Source organism: Cetorhinus maximus, chromosome 13 (assembly GCF_964194155.1).
Source record: "Cetorhinus maximus chromosome 13, sCetMax3.hap1.1, whole genome shotgun sequence".
Classification (NCBI taxonomy): Eukaryota; Metazoa; Chordata; class Chondrichthyes; order Lamniformes; family Cetorhinidae; genus Cetorhinus; species Cetorhinus maximus.
The window spans coordinates 57881028-57906179 of NC_135891.1; the positions used below are offsets into that span (position 1 = coordinate 57881028).

Consider the following 25152-nt stretch of genomic DNA (forward strand, 5'->3'; position numbering starts at 1 on the left):
TTAAACCAGTCTAAATGACTGGAATAAGCTGGATAAATTAGCAAGTAATTTTTGATTAGGAGCATAGATCAATGAAGCTGGGACCTAAATTAAGCAGCCAATGACCACAACCATAATCACTATCTAAAATTGAAATTGTGATGGCCTTTAAGATATAAATTGTCATTATTTTCCTCTTAGAATCAACAATCTCCTGTTGATACAATTTTCAATATCATTCACTACGTTTCCCCTGTCCTAGGTTTTTACAGAAAAAAACAAATTTACTAAGGTCATGCGATATATTATACTAAGGATGGAGTACATATTTGAGTGTGTTGACTTCCATGCCATATAAGCTAATATTGATCAAGAGCAAGATTTTGAGTGCAAGAGATGAGGGTGAATTATTTGCAGGTGTCTTCAGACAAAAGTGCTGACTGAATGATTCTAATTGGCCTTCTCCTGAAACCCTCTCCATCACATATTCCTTTGTCCAGCCATTTTGCTTCAATCCATATGACATTACGGAGTGGATGGATGCACAGGATACAGAAAAGGTTACGGGCCCTGACAACATTTAATACATGGAGCTAACAACTTATGTTTCATAAATATTTTCCCTGATTTTTAATGGCAACCATTACTGAGTCTGTCACCATCAACACCTTGGGTTCACCATTGACCAGAAGAAGAAAATCAGCAAGATGGTGTCAAAACCATCATCTCCAACTTCAACTCCACGTCACACACACTTTGAATGGAACATATTCCTTTGTTGTCATTAGTTCAAGATCTTGGAATTTCCCATGTAACATTATCGTGGGCAGACCATCAGCATAAAGACTGCAAAAGTTCAAGGATAAGGTTAACTACCAGCTCCCAATTCAGCATGGGCAAAATGTGTAGCTTTTTCAGCAATCACATACTGAGAGCAAATCAGTGAAGAAGAACATACAGGCTATTAACATTTGGGCAAAATTCTGGTTTTAAATTTTTGTGTGATTACCTTTTCTCTTGCACTCGACTGCATACATTGTGTTCTTTCTAGGGTTGGTGAGATAAGGTCAGTGGCATTATAGAATCCTGAAGAAAGTGCTTTCAATATGATGTTCCTGTATATGCTAATATGACATATCTCTCAGTCAAGCTTCTGAATATGATTCTAAATACTGAAGAGTTTATGCAAAGCTGCTCTTAATGGAAAATGGTCATTCAGTCCACTTTGGTTTTATTTTAAAGGTTGAAGATTGGTCAAGGATGAAACAATCAGCAATGTGATCATGGATCATGCTTGCACAGTTGCCTCTTGACAAGTGTCTGTCAACTCTACTAGATAAAAATCATCTTTTGGTGATATTCACTCCTTTCCTCATCAAGATCTGCAGACTTCAAAGATCACAGTATCACTGTGGTTTCAGCAGATTTATTTAAAAAGCTTTACTGAAATTACTTTTTTATATAGCCAAATTACAAGACTGTGTTCGTTTTCCAGAATACATTAGGTCTGCTGAGCAGAGGATACAATTTCTAAATTGCAGGCTCCCGTTCTTGCTTCTAAAATGTGGTAGGCACAGTTAGGCCCAAGGGTTTTCTCCCAACTATGTGTCACTCATGGTTTTACTCAAATGTTACTGTGAGTTGTAAGTCAAGGAGGGACATTAGCAATGTCCATGAAGATGAACATGGGTGGGCTAGAACATATCAGCCAGTACAGAACTGTGAGGGTCAATCACGGCTGGGTGGCCGGAGGGTGGGGGGAGAGGGGGGGTGGGTGGCAGGCAGGAGGGGAAGGGGGGACAAGGGAGTGAAGAAATAAAAATAAATAATACCTACCAACTTTACCCAATGCCACTACCAACACAAAGATAACATGTTTGCTAATGATGTACATGACTAAGAACATGATGATCCCGTCAGTGGGTGTTGTATCTGAGAATGATCTAGCTAACTTTACCCGGTTTATCTCTTTCTTTGTACTAGAAAACCTGTGGGCGAATTACCTGGCTAAAGGTGTGATTGTGGAACACCGTTACTTGCCATCTGTGAGCAGCTCAGTGAGAACAGTCAGCTTGGATCAGCCTTACGTTTTCACTGACATGACATCCTATTTCACCCTGCTGGTTGGCATCTACTTCCCTTCGGTGACTGGTAGGAAGTATTTTTTGTATAGAAAACATGTAACACGTGTTCGGTGGAAATCCATTTGTATTGTTTTTACTTTGAGGGCTCACACAGTCAGCTGTGAGGGTTGTATTCCCAGAATTTAGAAGATTAAAGGCTAATTTGATTGAAGTTGTCAAGATATCAAGGGGGACTGATAGAGTAGATAGAGAGAAACTATTTCTGCTTGTTGGTGAATCTAGGACTAGCATAGCCTAAAGATTAGAGTCAGTCCTGTCATGGGTGAAGTTGGAAACATTTCTACCTGCAAAAGGTCATAGAATTTCAGAATTCTCAACTGCAAATGGCATTTGATGCGAGGTAATTGTTAATTTTAAAACTAAGATTGATAAATCTTTGTTAACTAAAGGTATTAAGGGATTATAGGGCAAAACCAGAGATAGGGAGTTAGGTCTTAGATCAGCCGTGATTGCTTTGAGTGGCAGACTATACTCGAGAGGCTAAATGGCTTACTATTTCCTTGGGCACAATGTGGGACAGAAATTCCCACCTGAAGTCAATGTACCTTCTGCTGGTCCATCAAATTTTCTGTCCTGCCCACAACGATTCCCACAGCAAGCAGGACCGTAAAATCATACCCTTTGTTCCAATGGGTACTGGGTGTAATATATCTTTCCCCCTTCACATTCTATGATACTTTCAAACACTTGTATTGAAAGGCATCCTTTTTCATTGAACTGTTCATCAAATTTGATGGTTGAGCAAAATGTTTAATTTCCTGCTTCAAACAGTTCTCTTCAGCCCCCCTGCTTTATCAAGGATAAGATAGTAACTGTACAAAACATCTTTACACATTACCTACCATGTCCAGAGCAGGTTGACCAGAGTAACCATTATACTTCCTCAAAATATTGCTTGATTTTGGTGCCTAAAGGACCTTTTGTTTTCCAGAGTAGCGTTGCCAGGAGACAACTTTCTCCTTCAGGGACACCCATACTTTTAAGATGCTCCCACTCTCCAGCCAGGAGAAACAACCTCTCAGTGTCTACCCTGTCAAGCCCCTTCATAATCTTGAATGATTTAATGAGATCACCTTTCATTCTTCTAAATTCCAGGGAACATAGTCTCAATTTACTCAGTCTTTCATCATAGGACAACCCTCTCATCCCAGCGACCAATCTGATGCATCTTCTCTGTACTGCTTCCAATGCAAGTATATTGTTCCTTAAATGTACAGACAAAAATTGTACAAAGTATTCCGGATATGGTTTCACCAAAGCCCTGCACAATTATAATAGTATGTCTTTATTCTTGAACTCCAGTCCCCTTCCAATAAAGGCCAACATGCCATTTGCTTTCCTAATTGCTTGCTGTATCTGCATACTAATTTTCAGTGTTCTTCCTTGAGCACATTCAAATCTCTCTGAACATCAACATTGACAAATTTCACACCTTTTAAAAAATATTCTGCTTTTCTATTCCTACAACCAAAGTGAATAACCTCACACTTCCCTACATTATACTCCATCTGCTATCTTATTGCCCACTCACCTAAACTGACTATATCCCTTTGCAGCCTCTCTGTACCCTCCTCACAGCTTGCATTCCACCTAGCATTGTATCATCAGCAAAACGAGATACATTACTCTCTGTCTCTTTGTCTAAGTCACTAATATAGATTGTAACTCGCTGAGGCACCAGCACCGATCCTTGTGGCATTCCACTAGTCACAGGCAAACTGTTTTCAAGCTCTTCTGATGCAACACCATGACCAACACAGGCTTGGTACATGTAAGCCAAAAGCTTGCAAGGTGCGCGGATTGTGACATCAAATAGCCTCTAACATTGATTTGACAATCGATCTGCCATTTTGGAATGTGCAGGTCCAGTTAATGTCCTTTCTTAATCACTCCCAGATGAACATGTGTCCAACTGCAGGAGGCACCCCCACTAGAATTATTTAAAAGGCTAACCATTCAACATCCAGATGAAGCGCTTTTGGCTTATTTATGCTAGTGCAATGTTAGTGGAAGTGTTAATTGTTCTTGGAGGAGCTTTGCAAATTTCTTGGATTTAGGGGAGGTGGTGGAATAGCGGTATTGTCACTGGGCTGGTAATCTCAGAGACCCAGGGTAATCCTCTGGGACCCGTGTTCGAATCCCGCCACGGCAGGTGGTGGAATTTGAATTCAATAAAATCTGGAATTAAAAGTCTGATGATGACCATGAAACCATTGCCGATTGTTGTAAAAACCCATCAATTGTACTCACCGAAACATATTTACAAGTTTGTAGTGGTCTGCTGCATCCTCCATAACTTTAAGGGCACAGCCCTCAGCACCAGATGTTCAGAGGCCACTTCGGGATGAAGAAGAAGAAGAGGAGGAGGAGGAAGAAGGAGGCACCCCATACCCCTTCATTCCAGATGAGCTCTCCTTGAGAGGCTCCTCAGACTCCAGACCCCCTGAGATGTCATCCCCACAACATCACAATTCCCCAGTTTTTGAGATCGCCCCAGAGAGTGTGCAGAGGAGATTTACAAGGATGTTGCCAAGAATTAATAACTTTAGCTACAAGAAAAGACTGGATAGGCTGGAGTTGTTTCCTTTGGAACAGAGGAGGCTGAGGGGAGATTTAACTGAGGTGTATAAAATTATGAAGGGTATAGATAGATTAGACAGGAAGGACCTAATTAGCAGTGAGTTCAATAACCAGTGGACATTGGTTTAAAGTAATTGGGAGGTAGATTAAAGGGGAGGTGAGTAGTAATCTGTTCACCCATGGTGGGGATTTGGACTTCAGTGCTTGAAAGAGTTGTAGAGGCAGAATCACATTTAAAACAATACTTGGATATGCACTTGAGGTGACTTAACCTACAGGGCTATGGGCAAAGAGTTAGAAAGTGGAATTTGGCTGGATAGCTAATTTTCAGTCAGCATACACATGATGGGCCAAATGGCCTCCTTCTGTGCTGCAATTTTTCTATCCTCCTATGTTTCTTTAAATCCATCTACAGAGCACCATCACATCATCCTGAAATTCTGAAATAAAATCCATCACAAAAATCCATTCCATAGTGACTTTATCCAACAACACTGCCTTTGCTTGTTCCAGTGCTCCTATGTCTGTGAGAACCTGAATATCCCTTTGAAGACTGGGGTTCACACCCATGATGGCAGCGCTTTGAGCCTGCATGGCCATAAGCTGGCTCACATGATCTCAGTCTGAGTTTCCCCAGCAGCATTGAGACATTGGGCAGAATCATCCCAGAATTGCACTAAGCGCTGTAGCGGGCGTGAAAAATTATGTTTTACCCGCCAGCCACAGGTTTTTGCATCGTATCATCCCAATCCCCCCTCATTAATTATGCAGCCACAGGAAACACGCCATCTCGCTGGCGGCCGGCCTCTAAATTGTCCGCCACGCCATTACCTCACTGTTACCTCACTCTGGGTGCCATATCTAAACCGCAGCCGCGCACACAGTTCTCAATGCTTACAGCCCAGGATTGCTCCAGTGAAGACATGGCCCTGAAAGCCAAGAAGAGTTCAGTGACCATCAACTGGAATGCCTTTTGGAGGCCTGCTCTGATGTCTTCCACCTCTGCTCTGGCCACAGGAGGTACAGCAATCTCACTATTCTAGCTTGGGAGGTGCTGGCAGTGATGATCAGTGGTAACGCTGCACAGAAGAGGTTGGCCATCCAGTGCAGAAAGAGGATGAATGATCTCATCCATGTCGCCAGGGTAAGGCAACCATCTCATCACTCTAAACTCACACACTCACAAGCCCATCACACATTCACTGGCATCTCACTCACTGCCAGCTCAAGGGACATTGCCCATCCACTTTCTCACACACACCCTCACATCTACATCTGGCCACATCTCCCTTGGAGACTGCCTCCTCAGCTCTCATCATCTTGAGGCCACTTGCACAGATCAACATGTGCCCCCCCATACACCCTAGGATAACCCCCTTCCCAAGTACAGCCTTCACCCTGCAGCCTCTTCCCTTGCCTGAAGCCACTTCTTCCCCTTCCCCAAGCAAGCCCTAGCCCTGCAGCCATTGAAAAGCCACCCCTTCCTTATGGCTGGTCTGGTAGGTAGAGAGCTGCCCGAGGGCCCCCTAAAAGTGATGTGGTACTGCCTATGAAGCCTGACGCTGATGACCATGAGTGTTGCCTGAAGCAAAGTAGGCAAACAAACCTCGAAATCCCAAGCAAAGTTCTGCTTGCCAGGTGCACCTCACTTATGTACAGTTGTGAAACACGATGTGCAATCACACCGACGTGCCTGGATGATCCAGCATGAGGAGATGATTCCAACGAGCAGGGCTCGTAATGAGATGCTAAAGTATTGAAATTAGCCTCCCGATGTGCGGCAGTATGAAATGTGGGCCGCTATTGACGGGGAGAACGGACAAACGACAGCTGGTTTTACGACATCATGAAACCGATATTTGGTCTTCTCGCCATATTGTACCCCTTCCCCGCCCGCCATGACACCCAACACCTACAGGGTTAGTAAACTCTAGCCATTGAGTGGCTTCTGCTTGTGCTGCATTGGAAGGTGTGATATCGCCCACCTGACACCGCATCACAGCTAGTTTTGCAAGTGCTGTGATGGAGTAGGCCACCATTTCCATGCTGGAAAGGATGGGCTGAAAGTTCTGTGCGATGCCCTGTGCTAAGTTTGAGCTAGACTCCTCCATGCTCCTTGACAGTGACAAGATGCTCTGTGACAGGCCTGCCAATACACCAAGTATCTCAGAGTGTATGGGCTATATATAGATAGAAGAACAAATATGTAGGCAAATTTCTGCTTGTAAGAACAAGAGGGCAATAATAGTAGGAGACTTCAACTATCCTAATATCAACTGGGATTCAAACAATATAAGGGGCACTGAGGGAGAAAAATTCATGCAGTGTGTCCAGGAAAATGTTTTCAACCAATTAGTAACAAACCCAACGAGAGGAGATGCAATTCTAGACCTAGTTTTGGGGAACAAAGAAGGGCAAGTGGGTGAAGTGACAGTTGGCGACCATATTGGGGACAGTGATCACAATTCAGTCAGATTTAGCATTACCATGGAAAAGGGCAGAGATAAGGCAGGAGTAAAAGTCTTGAACTGGGGGAAGGCAAATTTTGCAAAAATGAGAAGGGACTTAGCTGAGGTGGCCCGGACAGCACTGCTGGAGGATAAAACAGTGGGAATACCAGTGGGAAGCACTAAAAAGCAAGATCCTAATTGTACAAAGTAGACATGTCCCCTACAAAAATAAGAGTGGTACTGCCAAATCTAGACCCCCTTGGTTGTCTAGAGGAATACAGGGGAAGATCAAACAGAAAAAGAAAGCATACAATAGGCACAAAGAACTAAACACTGCAGATAGCCTAGACGAATATAGGAAGTGCAGGGATGAAGTAAAAAAGGAAATAAGGAAATCAAAGAGAGGGCATGAAAAAAGGTTAGCAAGTAAAGTTAAAGATAACCCAACCCAAAGATGGTTTTACCAAAACATTAATGCTAAAAGGTTAGTTAAGGAAAAAGTGGGATCTATCAGAAATGATGATGGAAACTTGTGTGTAGATGCAGAGGCTATGGGAAGGGTTAGAATGAATATTTTGTCTCCGTGTTTACAAAGGAAAGGGAGGATGTAGATATAGTAGTCCAGGAGGAACACTGCGAGATATTGGACGAGATAGTCATAAAGAGAGAGGAAGTACTCAAAGGGTTGAAATCCTTGAAAGTTAAAAAGTCACCAGGGCCAGATGGATTGTTTCCGAGGCTGTTTAAGGAAGTCAGGGAGGAGATAGCAGATGCTCTGAGGATGATTTTCCAATCTTCACTAGATACAGGGGAGGTACCGGAGGACTGAAGAAATGCAAACTTAGTTCCATTGTTTAAAAAGGGATCAAAGGAAATGCCAAACAATTATAGGCCAGTTAGTCTTATATCGGTGGTGAGCAAATTAGTAGAATCAATCCTGAGAGATAGGATTAACTGTCATGTGGAAAGGCATGGACTAGTCAGGGATGGTCAGCATGGATTTGTTAAAGGAAAGTCATGCCTCACAAATTTGATTGAATTCTTTGAGGAAGTGACAAGAAGGGTTGATGAAGGTAGTGCAATCGATGTTGTGTACATGGATTTTAGCAGGGCATTTGACAAGGTCCCTCATGGCAGATTGGTCAGGAAAGTAAAAGCACATGGGATTCAGGGTAATGTGGCAAACTGGATAAAAGGTTAGCTTTGTAACAGGAAACAAAGGGTAATGGTCGATGGATGCCCTTGCGAATGGAAAGTTGTCTCAAGTGATGTTCCACAGGGCTCGGTGTAGGGACCCTTGCTGTTTGTGTTATATATTAATCATTTGGATGTGAACATGGGGGGCACGATTGGGAAATTTGCAGGTGACACAAAGATTGGCTGAGTAGTGGATAGTGTAGAGGATAGCCATAATCTCCAAAACGATATAGATGGGTTGGTGGAGTGGGCGGTAAAGTGGCAGATGGATTTTAACATAGAGAAGTGTGAGGTCATGCATTTAGGGAGGTCAAACAGTTACAGGGATTACTCAATAAATGGTAATATACTAAGAGGGGTAAATGAAGTGAGAGATCTTGGCGTACAAGTACACAGGTCCCTGAAGGCAGCAGTTCAAGTAGACAAGGTTGTAAAGAAGGCATATGGAATGCTCTCCTTCATTGGCAGAGGTATAGAATATAAAAGTAAGGATATAATGTTGGAATTGTATAAAACATTGGTGAGGCCACAACTGGAGTATGTGCAGTTCTATTCACCACATTACAGGAAGGACATAATAGCTCTGGAGAGAGTGCAGAGGAGGTTTACAAGAATGTTGCCAGGGTTAGAAAAGTGTAGCTACGAGGAGAGATTGGATAGGTTGGGGTTATTTTCCTTGGAACAAAGAAGGCTGAGAGGTGACTTGATTGAGGTGTACAAAATTATGAGGGGAATAGATAGAGTGGACAGGATAAAATTGTTTCCCTTGGTGGAGAATTCTAGAACCAGAGGACATCGATAAGTGGCAGAAGGTATAGAGGGGACATGAGGAAGAATTTTTTTACGCAGAGGGTAGTGGGTGTCTGGAATTCGCTGCCCAAGTTGGTGGTAGAGGCAGAAACTCTAAACTCTTTTAAAAAGTACCTGGATCTGCACATTAAGTGCTGTAAGCTGCAGGGCTATGGGCCGGGTGCAGGAAGGTGGGATTAGAAAGGGCACCTGGGTGTCCTCAGGCAGGCATGGACAAGATGGGCCAAATGGCCTCATTCTGTGCTGTACCTTTTCTATGGTTCTATGGCTGCAAGTACCAAATCAAGCAGTGGTGTTGCTTCATCAGAGCTCTGGTGTAGCTCTCATCCTTCCTCATGAGGCTGCACTGGCTAGCCAGCTAGCATGTCTTGGGTAGCTAAAAGCAGAAATGCAGAAGGAGAGTGTTGGATGAGGGAAGGGGTGTGTTTGAAAGCAAGAGGTCCATAGTCTCACTATCTATAGCTTGAACTCCATGTTAGAAAGTAGGATGAAGGTGGGGTGGGATTTGGGAAGACATAGGCAGGAACACATTGGCATCATAATTTTTTTGACATCCTTAGCTACAGTCAGCTCCATGATATAGAGTACTATCTCCTCCCGAGGGCTAAGTTGATGTAGGTGTGCCTATCCCTCACTGTTTCTCTGCTGCTCCCTACTGTTATAAACCATCTTGATCTGCAAGAAAGAGGAAATAATATCAGTGAGTGTGTTGCAATATGGTTGGGTAATGTGCCTGCCATTGCCTAATAGCTGGAGATATGTGAAAGCAACAAGAGATCAGTGTGAGGCTGGCAGCATTGTTAAGGTGAGTGGAGTATCTAAATGTTAGGCATGAGTTCTTATTGCTGATAAATGAGTGGTGGGGATGAGGTTCATAGAGCAGCATAATGTCATGTGAAGATGCATTCACTGACCTTGACCATCCATGTGCAGCCATTGAACTTTTTCCAGCGCTGCTGCCAAGTCCTTGGGGCCAGACTCTGGGAATTGAAGTCCCTTGCCACCTGCTCCTATTTCTTTCTCAAGTGCCTTGAGTGTCTGATGGCTGTCTGTAGGAACATCATGTATTTCTTTCTTTGCACCTCCACCATTAATGCCTCCTACACCACATCAGAAAAGCTAGACGATCTCTCCCTTGCTTGTTGCTTCATTTGCTGTGCTTTTCCTTCCAAGCAGAGGCAATTGCAGCAGTTCCTATTGCATGAGTGCAGCTCCGCTTTAAGAAGGGCAGGCTGTCAGTAAGAGGTCCAACTTAGCTGTACATCATGTTAGCCACTCACGCTGCTGGGCCCCCTGTTGAGTGTGCAGCTCGTCAGTTGCATGTTCTGTGCTGGGCTGCATGCTGGAATCATTTAGGTGAGCAGGCAATACAAAATTTGTAATCTGCCTGCCTCAACAGGACCTGGCACTGGTAATCTACATTATGATTCCTGTGCCCAAAAACGGACCTTGTCCAAACTTTCCCCTTTGACTGACACTTCCATAATCAATTAGGATTGATAACTGCATCTTTTACAGCTGGCTTAATGCCTTGTGTAATCATTGTAGCACTTTCATGTCCATTAAGGCCTTCATGAGTGATTTAGTTGCATTTTTTAAATTATCTCATTTTTTAACAGAATAAAAATGATTTCAAGTCTTACAATTCTCTTGTCGCATTTTCACTGGCTGGGAAAACTCAATAAGTGTCACAAGTATTGAACAGAGCTATGTGGGGACCATGGCAGCTCTTTTTGTAGGTGCAGATGGTATCTCTAATCTGCAGGGCAACAATTAACATGGCAAATATTGCAAGCAAGTATTCAAATGAGTCATATTATAAATGACTAAAATTTAATATGAGACTACATAAGCATGAAGATATCTCTAGGATAAATGAAGCATAGAAGCTCATCTTGGAGTATTTCTTAAATCTAAGATACTTAGAATGCAGAGCCATCTTTTAAATGCAGAAGTCAGTTACAATTACTGTAGCAATTGCCCCATTTATGTCACTAGGTGATTTCTACAAAAGGCACATTAAAACAATTCAACATGCAAAATTGTTTAATGGTCACTGTTTGTGACAACTTCCTGGAGTCCCTGCATTCAACAATGGATACTGAATATCCAAACCAACCATTAAGTACACTGGCTTATAACTATTGGACTCGGAACTTAAATCATCAAAATACATACCTTCCACTGTACATTATGTTGTTATAAGGGCTGGTCCTGCCAAATGGAGGTGTAAACTAAAATCGCCTTTGTTGGTAGTGCCTCACTACCTTTGGCAGCTCGAGTGTCATCTTGTTTACGTTGCAGGTAAGAATTGTTGTTACTGTTGTTGGTCAAATAAATACACCATCAGCTGTTTTAGCATTTCCAATTTATTTAAATGAGACAAAGTGACCTTTACCCAATTTCTCTCTGCTGTCTGTTCGATCACCTACTAATGACCCATTGCAACAGAGCAAAAGCCATAGCACATTGATAGCCCATAGATGTATTAATACAAGCTACCATTTTACCTCATTATCACAAGAATTAATATCTATTCACAGAATGAGCTGCCCGTCAACTATGCATTACATCTTGTTTCTGATACATTATATTTTACAGTGCATTTAATGGTGAGTAGCCAGCGCAATTTACCTAAAACAGCAATGTTAGAATCAATTTGTTTTTTACTGACAAAAAGTTAGGAAACCCACTTAGTTGCAGTTTATTTGCAAAAGACAATTTCAATTTTATAAGACTGCCATCAAGCCCAGTAAAAGCCAGGCTAACTATACAGTATTCACTCTGTATCTGATCCATGAATTACAAATCAGACCTACGATGATTCCTAAAATCATCCATCCTAATCCATCTCCAAAAGACCTCCAATTGTTTGAGCATTATTCCCCATTATTAGAAATGCCAAATGGTAGCATCATGATAACCATCTTCTTAAACCCCCTCCCCTTCTTCACCCTCACTTCTGACAATAAAAGGGGGAGAAAACAAATTGATTCTAAGCGTGGACTTTTCCATTCCGGTGACTAAGTGTGGTGGCGGGCGGGATTAACGGCGAGTTTCCCGCTGATCGGCAGGTCGGATTCTCATGCCCGATCTTCCACATGAAGCCTCATTAATTATGCATAGGCGAGCTGCTCGCTGAATCACATGGCGGGGTGGGCACTGATTTATCCGCCCACCCGCCATCACCTCATAAAGTCAAAGTTCCTGCCGCCATATTTAAACACCACCCGAACACAGACATCACTCTCTGCAACCTAACTGTGTGGTCGGAAGTTCCAGAGATGGGCCCAAGGAGCAAAAAGAGCGCACCAAGGTTTAGCCATGGCTCTCTGGAGGCTTGAATTAGAGGTGTCCACCAACACTGGGAGGTTCTTTTTCCCAGGAATGGATCCAGGAGGTCCATCAGCCTCAACTCACCTGTCTGGGAGGCAGCTGATCAGAGGTCAACTCCGTGGGCAACCACCAGAGAAATGCCATCCAGTGCAGGAATGTTGATGTCCCCATGCCCCATGTGGACCACATCCCTCCTCATCTTGAGGCTGTGTGCACAGTGCCATATGACAGGACTCCCTCTCAAGAGCTTCAAATTCCCCCACTGACTTTTATTACGTTTTCTCCATTTACAGACTGCAGATGCCTCCCCTGACCATGACCATCTCATCTGCAGCTCAGTACTGAGCTAGACACTCCCATCACCCCTGACTGTGAGACTATAACCGCGCCCTGCACACCAAATTGTGCCTGATCTCCATTGGCCTCACAGGCCTGACCCCTCCCTGGAGTGGGAAGATGACATGCATGCCATGCATAGCCCTGTAGCATGGCCTGCGAAGCCCCAGGACTGCCATAATCTCTCACCTCAACTAAGTGGTCCACAGAGCCCCAGGACTGCCTTTAACCTCTCAACCAGGCCACTTTGCTCCAGTCCAGGGACTATGACTGTCTTACTCAGCTCTCCAGTTCCTTCAGGGCTGGACACAAGACCGTTTCCCCTCCACGAGTCTCTGTACAAACCGTGCCTCTTGTGCAAGCCCTCCTACCGACAACACTCATGAGTCGATGTGTAACCCTTCCATCGTGTGCCACACTAACCCCCCCCACTTTGCAATTCCAGAGTCTGCGTGCATCTGCTCACATTCATGCAGTTCGATTCCCATTCACCTCCACTTCGCTTTGCAGCTTCCCCATCTCCAATCTTCCCTCTGTCTGCCATCATGCCCCCCAGTAACCCCACCATACCCCTACACCCTCATCTCTCCATCATCCACTTCCCCCCACCCAAGTCGCCATGCTGGCCTCTGTTTTAGAGTGCAGCCCTGCCTGGGGCCCGCAGTACACAATGCTGTTGCCCCAGAGTAGGCTGGCACCTATCAAGAGCAGCCCAGCTCAACAGCCGAGACACTCACCGTGAGCAGCCCAGCTCAATACCCGAGACACCCACTGTGAGCAGCCCAAGCATGTATCCCCACCAGTATGGGTTACCGCTGACGTCACTGAGGGCCTGGAGCACCGAATGTTGCAGTCACCTCAAAGTCACAAGTGAAGTGAGGGTGGACTGCTGCACACCACTTATATCCTGTTGCAAACGAGATCGGTCTAATTTCCCGCTGGCGGGGCACGTAATTAGGAGCATGACTCTGGTGAGTTGCATTTTTAATGAGTATTCATGACATGCTAATGCATACAGATGGGTTTCCCGTCATGGGTCAGCAGGAAATCCAACCCACATTCAGCCCACAATGAAAGTGTTGACGGGTAAATTCTGACTTGTTTTCCCGCCAGTGGGATTCTGACTTTTGACCTCTCTCTGAATTTTCTGCTTCCACCAGCCACAAAGTCCATTACTGGCGGGACTGGGAAATTCTGTGCTAACATTGGTGTTTTGGTTAAATTGTGATGGCTGCTAACTATTAAGTGCACTGTAAAATATAGCATGTCATAAACAAGAAGTAATATATAGCTACTGTGCGTGCAGACTTACATTGGCTCATGGTCAAGCAACGTCTTGATCTTAAAACTCTTACTCTTGGAAGTTATTATTGAATCTTCTTCCACCACCCTTTCCTGATCACAACAACTCGCTGTATAAAAAAACTTTCCTCATGTCACCTTTAGTTCTTTTGCCAATCATTTTAGAAATGTGTCCTTTGGTTACCAACCCTTCTACCACTGAGAACTGTTTCCTCTTATTTACTCTATTAAAACCATTCCTGATTTTGAACACCCCCATCAAATGTCCTCTTAATCTTTTTTGTGCTGAAGAGTTTTCGTCATCAGTTTTTCTCTGAGCCTTTTACTGGAGGCACTGGCCCATGTTGGTTACAGTTTCATGGATGCCAATGCCTCACCAAAGTAATTATTCTTCCAATGTGAATTAAGACCCTGAGTGTCAGTAGGTTAACTGACTATGTGGGCCAAAGTCTGATTCTGTTCTCACTCAACATCCACATCTGCTCTACTTTCTAACAGGAGATACCAGATAACAATCAGAAGCAGGAACACTGGCTGATATTTTTCAATTTTTAATCCTTATTCGCTAAGTCTAACTTTAGTGCCCGTATTTCCAGCTATCTCAGGCCAGGCTTGGGAGCTACTTAATCTTAGCTGGTGTCAAAGTCATGTATGCTGACCACATCCAGCTTTACCTCACCACAACTTCTCTCGGCCTCCTCACTGTCTCCAAATTGTCAGACTGCTTGTTCGACCTTCAGTCCTGGAACAGCAGAGATTTCTTCCAACTTAATATTGAGAAGACCAAAGCCATTGTCACCGGTCCCCACCACAAACTGTGTTCCTTGGTCACTGACTCCATCCCTCCTTGACAGCAGTTTAAAGCTGAACTAAACTGTCAGCAACCTTGATGTCATTTTTGATCCAGAGGTGAGCTTCTGACCACAGATCCAAGCCATCACTAAGACCGCCTGCTTCCACCGCCACAACATCACCAACTATCTGCTTCAGCTCAAGACAAAAACAGAATTACCTGGAAAAACTCAGCAGCTCTGGCAGCATCGGCGGAGAAGAATAAAGTTGACGTTTTGAGTCCTCATGACCCTTCAACAGAACTGAGTAAAATTAGGAGAGGGGTGAAATATAAGCTGGTTTAAGGTGGGGGGCGGGGGAAGAGAAGTGGGTGGGGCGGTGGTTGTAGGGACAAGCAAGCAGTGATAGGAGCAGATAATCAAAAGATGTCACAGACAAAAGAATAAAGAGGTGTTGAAGGTGGTTATATTATCTAAACGAGTGTGCTAATTAAGAATGGATGGCAGGACACACAAGATACAGCTCTAGTGGGGGTAGAGTGAAATAAGACTAACAGGGCATAAAAGGTATAAATTTAAAAATAATGGAAATAGGTGGGAAATGAAAAATCTATATAAATTATTGGAAAAAAGGGAGGGGGAAGAAACGGAAAGGGGGTGGGGATGGAGGAGGGAGTTCAAGATCTAAAGTTGTTGAATTCAGTATTCAGTCCGGAAGGCTGTAAAGTGCCTGGTCAGAAGATGAGGTGCTGTTCCTCCAGTTTGCGTTGAGCTTCACTGGAACAATGCAGCAAGCCAAGGACAGACATGTGGGCAAGAGAGCAGGGTGGAGTATTAAAATGGCAAGCGACAGGGAGGTTTGGGTCATTCTTGCGGACAGACCGCAGGTGTTCTGCAAAGCGGTCGCCCAGTTTGCGTTTGGTCTCTCCAATGTAGAGGAGACTGCATTGGGAGCAACGAATGCAGTAGACTAAATTGGGGGAAATGCAAGTGAAATGCTGCTTCACTTGAAAGGAGTGTTTGGGCCCTTGGATGGTGAGGAGAGAGGAAGTGAAGGGGCAGGTGTTGCATCTTTTGCGTATGCATGGGGAAGTGCCGTAGGTGGGGGTTGAGGAGTAGGGGGTGATGGAGGAGTGGACAAGGGTGTCCCAGAGGGGACGATCCCTACAGAATGCCGCCAGGGGGCGTGAAGGGAAGATGTGTTTGGTGGTGGCATCATGCTGGAGTTGGCGGAAATAGCGGAGGATGATCCTTTGAATGCGGAGGCTGGTGGGGTGATAAGTGAGGACGAGGGGGACCCTATCATGTTTCTGGGAGGGAGGAGAAGGCGTGAAGGCAGATGCGCGGGATATGGGCCGGACACGGTTGAGGGCCCTGTCAACGACCGTGGGTGGAAAACCTCAGTTAAGGAAGAAGGAGGACATGTCAGAGGAACTGCTTTTGAAGTTAGCATCATCAGAACAGATGCGACGGAGGCGAAGGAACTGAGAGAATTGGATGGAGTCCTTACAGGAAGCGGGGTGTGAGGAGCTGTAGTCGAGGTAGCTGTGGGAGTCGGTAGGCTTGTAATGGATATTGGTGGACAGTCTATCACCAGAAATTGAGACAGAGAGTTCAAGGAAGGGAAGGGAAGTGTCAGAGATGGACCATGTGAAAATGATGGAGGGGTGGAGATTGGAAGCAAAATTAATAAATTTTTCCAGGTACCGACGAGAGCATGAAGCAGCACCGAAGTAATCATCGATGTACCGGAGAAAGAGTTGTGGGAGGGGGCCAGAGTAAGACTGGAACAAGGAATGTTCCACATACCCCATAAAGAGACAGGCATAGCTGGGGCCCATGCGGGTACCCATAGCCACACCTTTTATTTGGAGGAAGTGAGAGCAGTTAAAGGAGAAATTGTTCAGTGTGAGAACAAGTTCAGCCAGACGGAGGAGAGTAGTGGTGGATGGGGATAGTTCGGGCTTCTGTTCGAGGAAGAAGCTAAGGGCCCTCAGACCATCCTGGCGGGGGATGGAGGTGTAGAGGGATTGGACGTCTATGGTGAAGAGGAGGCAGTTGGGGCCAGGGAACTGGAAATTGTTGATGTGACGTAAGGTGTCAGAGGAATCATGGATGTAGGTGGGAAGGGACTGGACAAGGGGAGAGAGAAGGGAGTCAAGATAACGAGAAATGAGTTTCGTGGGGCAGGAACAGGCTGACACGATCGGTCTGCCGGGACAGTCCTGTTTGTGGATTTTGGGTAGGAGGTAGAAGCGGACCACCCGAGGTTGGGCGACTATCAGGTTGGAGGCTATGGGAGAAAGATCTCCAGAGGAGATGAGGTCAGTGACAGTCCTGGAAACAATGGCTTGATGTTCAGTGGTGGGGTCATGGTCCAGGGAGAGGTAGGAGGAAGTGTCATTTTCACATGGTCCATCTCTGAAACTTCCCTTCCCTTCCTTGACCTCTCTGTCTCAATTTCTGGTGATAGACTGTCCACCAATATCCATTACAAGCCTACCGACTCCCACAGCTACCTCGACTACAGCTCCTCACACCCCGCTTCCTATAAGGACTCCATCCCATTCTCTCAGTTCCTTCGCCTCTGTCGCATCTGTTCTGATGATGCTAACTTCAAAAACAGTTCCTCTGACATGTCCTCCTTCTTCCTTAACTGAGGTTTTCCACCCACGGTCGTTGACAGGGCCCTCAACCGTGTCTGGCCCATCTCCCGCGCATCCGCCCTCATGCCTTCTCCTCCCTCCCAGAAACATGATAGGGTCCCCCTTGTCCTCACTTATCACCCCACCAGCCTCCGCATTCAAAGGATCATCCTCCGCCATTTCCGCCAACTCCAGCATGATGCCACCACCAAACACATCTTCCCTTCACCCCCCCGGTGGCATTCCGTAGGGATCGTTCCCTCCAGGACACCCTGGTCCACTCATCCATCACCCCCTACTCCTCAACCCCCACCTACGGCACTTCCCCATGCATGCACAAAAGATGCAACACCTGCCCCTTCACTTCCTCTCTCCTCACCATGCAATGGCCCAAACACTCCTTTCAAGTGAAGCAGCATTTCACTTGCATTTCCCCCAACTTAGTCTACTGCATTCATTGCTCCCAATGCGGTCTCCTCTACATTGGAGAGACCAAACGCAAACTGGGCAACCGCTTTGCAGAACACCTGCGGTCTGTCCACAAGAATGACCCAAACCTCCCTGTCGCTTGCCATTTTAATACTCCACCCTGCTCTCTTGCCCACATGTCTGTCCTTGGCTTGCTGCATTGATCCAGTGAAGCTCAACGCAAACTGGAGGAACAGCACCTCATCTTCCGACTAGGCATTTTACAGCCTTCCGGACTGAATATTGAATTCAACAACTTTAGATCTTGAACTCCCTCCTCCATCCCCACCCCCTTTCCGTTTCTTCCCCCTCCCTTTTGTCTTTTCCAATAATTTATATAGATTTTTCATTTCCCACCTATTTCCATTATTTTTAAATTTATACCTTTTATGCCCTGTTAGTCTTATTTCACTCCACCCCCACTAGAGCTGTACCTTGTGTGTCCTGCCATCCATTCTTAATTAGCACATTCGTTTAGATAATATCACCACCTTCAACACCTCTTTATTCTTCTGTCTGTGACATCTTTTGATTATCTGCTCCTATCACTGCTTGCTTGTCCCTATAACCACCGCCCCCCCCACCACCCGCTTCTCTTCCCCCACGCCCCACCCCGCCCCACCTTAAACTAGCTTATATTTCACCCCTCTCCTAATTTTACTCAGTTCTGTTGAAGGGTCATGAGGACTCGAAACGTCAAATGTATTCTTCTCCGCCGATGCTGCCAGAGCTGCTGAGTTTTTCCAGGTAATTCTGTTTTTGTTTTGGATTTCCAGCATCCGCAGTTTTTTGTCGTTATATCTGCTTCAGCTCAGTTGCTGCTGGAACCTTTATCAATGCCATTGCTACCTCTAGGCTTGACTAATTCAATGCACACCTGACAGGCCTCCCACTTTCTACCTTCCATAAACTCTACATCATTCTGCTGCCTGTGTCCTGGTCCCATTCATTCATCACCCCCGTGCTTGCTGACCTACATTGGTTCCCCATTGAGCAATCTCTCGATTTTTAAAATTCTCATCTTTATTTTCAAATCCCTCCAAGACCTCACCCTTCCATACCTCTGCTATCCCCTCCAGCCTCTCAAACCTCCAAGACATCTGTACTCATCTAATTCAGGCCTCTTGGACATTCTTGATTTTAATTACTCCATTGATGGCCGTGCCTTCAGCTGCCTGAAGCTCCTACGAACATTTTATTGTTTACAGATGCTATATAAATACAAGTTGTTTTTATTGTTGTTCAGGTCTCCTGACCTGGGCAGTGTTCTAGCTCAGTGATCACCTTGTAAATGTCAGTTGTTGTTGTCTCTATCTTTTCTTCAACACACCGAATGTTACTTTTTCTCATAATTTAGCTCTGCCCAACAACAACCTGCATTTAAATACTACCTTTAACATCTTAAAACATCCCAAGGTACTTTGGAAAAGAAGCATTGTCAAACAATATTTGACACCAAGTCACATAAGGAGATGTTAGAATCAAAAACAAAAATAGCTGGAAAAACTCAGCAGGTCTGACAGCATCTGTTGAGAGGGAGACAGAGTTAACGTTTCGAGGTCTGTATGACTCTTCATCAGAACTAAAGAAAAATAGAAATTAGGTGAAATATAAGCTGTTAGAGGGGGTTTGGGACAGGTGGAGCTGGATAAAGGGCCAGTGGAGGCAAAGAAAAGATTGCCAAAGATGTCATAGACAAAAGGACAAAGGGGTGTTGACGGTGGTGATATTAGCTAAAGGATGTGCACTGAGGAAGGAAATATGGCCGTAAAAGCGAGTTTTAGTAAACACCTTGTTAAACACCAGGAGAGAAATGGAAAGCAATGAAGGTGAACAGGGCAAAAGAGACAAGTGGAAATCCTGTCAGAGAGAAGAGCATTACTTCTTCAAGGCAGGCATTCCTGGAAGAGAAGTGGCAGTCAATTAAACACTAAGATAAAAGCAAAATACTGCAGATGCTGGAAATCTTGAAACAAAAACAAAAATATCTGGAAAAATTCAGCAAGTCTGACAGCATCTGTGGAGAGGAAGACAGAGTTTGATATTAGAATTGGTGGTCAAGGAGATAGGTTTTAAGGGGTGTCTGAAAGGAGGAGAGAAAGACAGAGAAGCCAAGAGGTTAGGGAGGGAACTCCAGCACTTAGGGTCTAAGCAGCTAAAGGCATTGCTACTAATGGCAGTGCAATGAAAATTGGAATGCACAAGGAGCCAAAATTGGAGGAGCGCAGAGGTCTGTGAGGGTAGCAGGACTTGTTGAAATTACAGAGATAGCAGGCCCTAATAGCCAGACCTTGGACATGAGCAAGATTGCTTATTGCAACGTATGTGATCGTGCATCCCTGACAGGCTCATCGAAATTAAGAACTCAACAAGATGGATTGGATGTTGGCACAGAAGTTGCCCAGAGCAACAGACTGTGGATTCACATCCATGGTCCATCATTGTTGTTTTCAATCACAACCTGGTAACTGAGAGAAAGCAAAGAGCAAAGGGGAGGCTGTACCTACGTAGAGGGATGCAAAGTAAGGGGAGAAACATTTCATTTCCTGGGAGAGGGAAAGAAATGGGAATGAACAGGAGAAATAGTTTGGAACAAAAGATTTCATAGTACACAAGCCAAAGCGAAGGATCTCACTATGTGATGAGTCATAGCCAGGCTGTTAGAGAATGGTTGTTCTTAGTTCCAAGTTTATAAATAATTCCTCAAGATAATTTATATTATCTTAAGATAATAGGGTTCAAAGACATTTATTGCCTTTCATAGGAAGTGAGTATACATGATAACTATTATTATCAATAATTACACATATATGATTAGTATTATTAATAATTACGCATATAGTTAAGGTCACACTTATGATAAAATAAATTACTAGAGAATTCACACACTACAATTCTTGAGCTCTTTTCTTTAAAACTTAGCTGTGACTGCTAGAGTTAGAGATAACCTTCATGGAAAATGTATTTAACAGGGTAAAGTTTGCTTAAATCACAGATTGCATCCATCTAATATGCTTTTGTCATAAAAAATGATGCTAGCATTATTTCTACATACCCCCTCTCCAAATAAAATTAAAGCTTATCAAATACTCATGAAGACAGTGCCTTCAATTCGCAAGAAGCTGAAATTCCCCTATCAAGAAATGGGGCAGAATTTTTCGCTCGATGTGAGGGCAGCCCCTGACACGCTCGAGCGTAAAATAGTGCGTGATGACATCAGGTGAGTGTCCCGATGTCATTCGCGCGATATTTCACCCGGCGGGTGCAAGCGGGTGCCAGAGCCGCACCTACGATTAATTAAGCAGCCACTTAAAGCCATTAAAAAGCCAATTGGCGCCAATTTTTCATTGCCTGTGCGATTTTGCGCTCTTCACACAGGCGAAACGGGCAGGCGGCCAGCCGACAATTTCAAAAACCTCATCCATGGGTGGGATGAAAGGGGTGAGCAGCATTGCCAGTGTCAGTAGTGGGGAGTTTGGTACATAGTTTGCTGCTGGTGACTTATTGGTGTGTGGTAGATTCATCTCTGTTCAGGGCTTCATTGTTAGCATTTCCAGGCTTCATTTCAGGTCTCCTTGGTGCCTCCAAGGCCCCCGGAGGATTCAGACTGTGTGGAAACTTCCAGGTATCAGACAGCCTTCCCTTACCCTGTAAATGGGGATTGTGGTCTCTGCTGGTGGCACCTCTCTGAGGAGGAACAGGGGGGCAGGAGGGAGAGAAGGCCAGGTGTCCCAGTGCAGCTTCCAGGGGAGGGATCTGTGGGAGGAAAGGCGCAGGCACAAGGGGGGCAAGGCCAGCAGGAAGTCAAAGGTGGAAGGGGCCGCAGAAGACACCACTCTCCTGCTGCCAGGGTTTACAGGCGGCGATGCAGCTACCTCAATATGTCTGAGGTGCAGTGCTGAAGGAGGCTCCGCCTCTCAAGGGACACAGTGACCTCCATTTGTCAGATGATTGGTCCTGAGATCAGCTCCGACTGTGTGGGTGGACACCCCATGCCAGTGGCTCTGAATGTCACAGTGGCCCTCAACTTCTATGCCTCCGGCTCTTTCCAGGAGTCAGTGTGTGATCTTTGTGGAGTCTCTCAATCAGCTGTCCACAGTTGCATCAAGCTGGAGACAGAAGATCTGTTCAGGCGGGTATTGACCTTTATTCATTTCCATATTGATGAGGCCAGCCAGACTGAGCGAGCCGGAGGCTTTGCAGCGATTGCTGGGTTCCTCCGAGTCCAAGGTGCCATCGACTGCAAACATGTGGCCATCAAGGCGCCGGGGGGTCAGCCGGGTGCCTTCATCAACAGGAAGGGATTCCATTCCATGAACGTGCAGATAGCGTATGACCACAGGATGCAGATTCTGCAAGTCTGTGCAAGGTACCCTGGCAGCTCCCATGACACTTATATCCTGAGACACTCCCCAGGTGCCGAGGCTCTTCAGTGCTCCAGCCCGACTGGATGGATGAATGCTGGGCGACAAAGGCTATGCACTCATGACACCTCTATGCCACCCAAGAACAGAGGCAGAGCAGCATTATAATAGGAGTCATACAATGGCAGTAATAGAGAGGACCATAGGTCTTCTCAAGATATGCTTCGGATGCCTGGACCGTTCAGGAGGTGCACTACAATACCCCCCAGAGTGGGTTTCACTGAAAGTGGTTCCATGTTGCGCTCTCCACAATCTGGCACTGGCAAAGGTGGCTGGAGGAAGAGGACCTTGACGCAGCTGCACAGGCTACAGAGGATGAATCCAGTAGTGAGTCAGAAGAGGAGCACAGTGAGGAGAACGCTGAGGGCATGGAGCCAGACCTCAGTAACCTCCAGGGAGGCAGGAACACCAGGGACGCCTTGATCCAACACTCCTTCAGCTAGGCTGCCAAAGATCTGCTTCCACCTCATGCCAGGGCTGCAGCCTCCATCCCGGATGTCTGAAATGACCCTTTCGTTTGCACCAGTACCCAGTCACTCAAGTCCAGCATTACATACTGGCACACCCTGCACCAAAAAGAAAAAAATGTGAAGCATACTCAGGCCATCAGAACCAAAACAAATTTAATGTTATCGTCACATTGAAATCATTATGACATTATAATTGCTGATGTTGAGTTCCACAACAGCAGACATATAAATCAAACATAAATGAACAGAAAATCACCCATGAAATGTCTCTCTCGTGCTCATGGTGCCTTGAACTTAGGTTTGCGAGTGCTACGTCTTGGTACTCCCCCCTCCACCCCCTCGTTGTCATCGGCATTGGAGACAGCTGCTGACTCTGATCTCTTGTTGGCCTTAATGACCTTAGCGATGGTCCTCTGGTCAGTGGAGCCTGTGCTGACCCCGCCTGGGAGGGAGCAGCCAGTGCCACGGCTGGCATCTCCCCAGTCGTCGCAGCCTGATCAGAGGCCACAATCCTTGCAGAGGGGCGGAGGAGCTGCAGCTGCCATCATCCAGAGCACTCTGAGAGGAGCCCGCAGAGACAAAAGCAGCTCGTGCGGCAACGTGAGATCGCTCTGGACCTCCCTGCTCACCACTGATGGACGGGCACCTAGCTGGGATATTGGGTGCCTTATCCATCTCCCACACTGACACTGATCACCTGAGGTCATTGCCTGTGTGAGGGCTTGCAGGTCCAAATGCAACCCTAGGAACCTCTGATTCTGTCCCTGGAGCTGCCTCTCCATGAGAGTCGACACTCTCTCAATGGAGGAGACTGTGCACTCAACCATGAGGGTCAACGCAGTGGACTCCCCCACAATGGAGACCATGACATGCATACCCTCATCGATCTCCGCCAGATCCTCCCACACATCCCACTGGACAACCAGCATCTGCCACCTAATGGACGACTCTAGAGGCTCATCATCTGCCTTCGACTGAGTATCGTCCTGGTCCTCAGAAGTCCTCCGACTGCTGATGCCCTGAGCATTCCCTGCCCCCGTTTGCACCTCAAGTGTGTGTGAAGTGCCCTCACCAACGTGCACCGACATTCTAGCCACCAATCTAATGTCCAAGGAGGTTCTGGTATCTGCCCTGGCGCCTGTTTCAGAAGGAGGGTGTGACGCAGGTGCAAGTGACGCTCGGTTGTCCTCCAGCATCAGGGGTGGCCCTTCAGGGTCCAGAGAGCGAGTGCGTGCTGGCGAACCTAAAATGGAGAACAAGGACATGTCATTAGTTAAAGTCACCACACTTTCACTGTGCATGCCAAACACCCTGGTGAAACTTAGAGATCTGCATCATGGTGCCATCGTCTTTCAATGATCAATGGGGAATCCAGGTTCGAGGCTCCCATCAATGAAGAGACTGCACAAGAATGTTTGCACAATCTGAAAGTCTCACCTCTGTGCACTGCTCTCTTACCGTCATCTGGTACCAAGGCCGGGTTGCTTGAGGAGCATGCCGGCTCTCGAAATCAAGGGCATCCTGCTCGAACCTGCTGAGCAGCAGGAAGTTGGGCTGGCCTCTGCCTGTACGTGCCCTCTCTGCCTGGTTATGGCTCCTCTTTTCCTGAAAGGACAGAGGAGCATTGATTAGTCCACTCTCTGCCTGAAGCGCCATGGCAGCCTGGCCAACCCCACCTGAGGAACACCTCACGGGGCACATCCGAGTCATGGCCCTCGAGCCACAAGGCACTCAGTCCAAGCAACGAATGCTCACCCCCTTGGCCAGCTCCAGTGTCAATGACAGTTGACACTCAAACTCTAGCACCCCTGAGGTCCATGGGGGGACGACCTTAACACTTCTGCATACTGGCCCATGCCAACATGGTACTCATCCTTCCTGAGAGCAGCAGGTTATTGAACCGCTTCTGGCACTGCACCCATGTGTGCCCCACCATGTTATGACTGCTCACCAGCGCCGCAACCTCCTCGCATGCCCCCTTAGTGAGGTACAGTAGCCCCCCTCCATCTCTGGGGACAAGGATGTCCCTCCTGGCAGCCACCTACCCCAGCAGGACAGCGAGGGACTCATCCGAAAAGCGGGGGGGCCGAGCGCCTACTCGACCTGCCCTCCCGCCTGGCACCTCCAGTCACACTCGACTCCGCAGAACAGACATCCTGCCATGGCAGCCTTTCTGCGGCTGCCTGGGCCATTTTTAAACCGGCCGCCGGGTCCAATCGC

The 25152-nt window shown here is 46.1% G+C and overlaps 1 protein-coding gene across 1 annotated transcript in view; it reads left to right on the plus strand.

Moving 5' to 3' along the window:
- The window catches only part of LOC144688627 (solute carrier family 12 member 5-like), a 742161-nt gene that overhangs the window by 606541 nt on the left and 110468 nt on the right, over positions 1 to 25152 (plus strand). The window contains exon 9 of the mRNA XM_078555421.1: positions 1963 to 2130. Coding sequence (XP_078411547.1) covers positions 1963 to 2130 — 168 coding nt within the window. The remainder of the gene's footprint in view (positions 1 to 1962; positions 2131 to 25152) is intronic.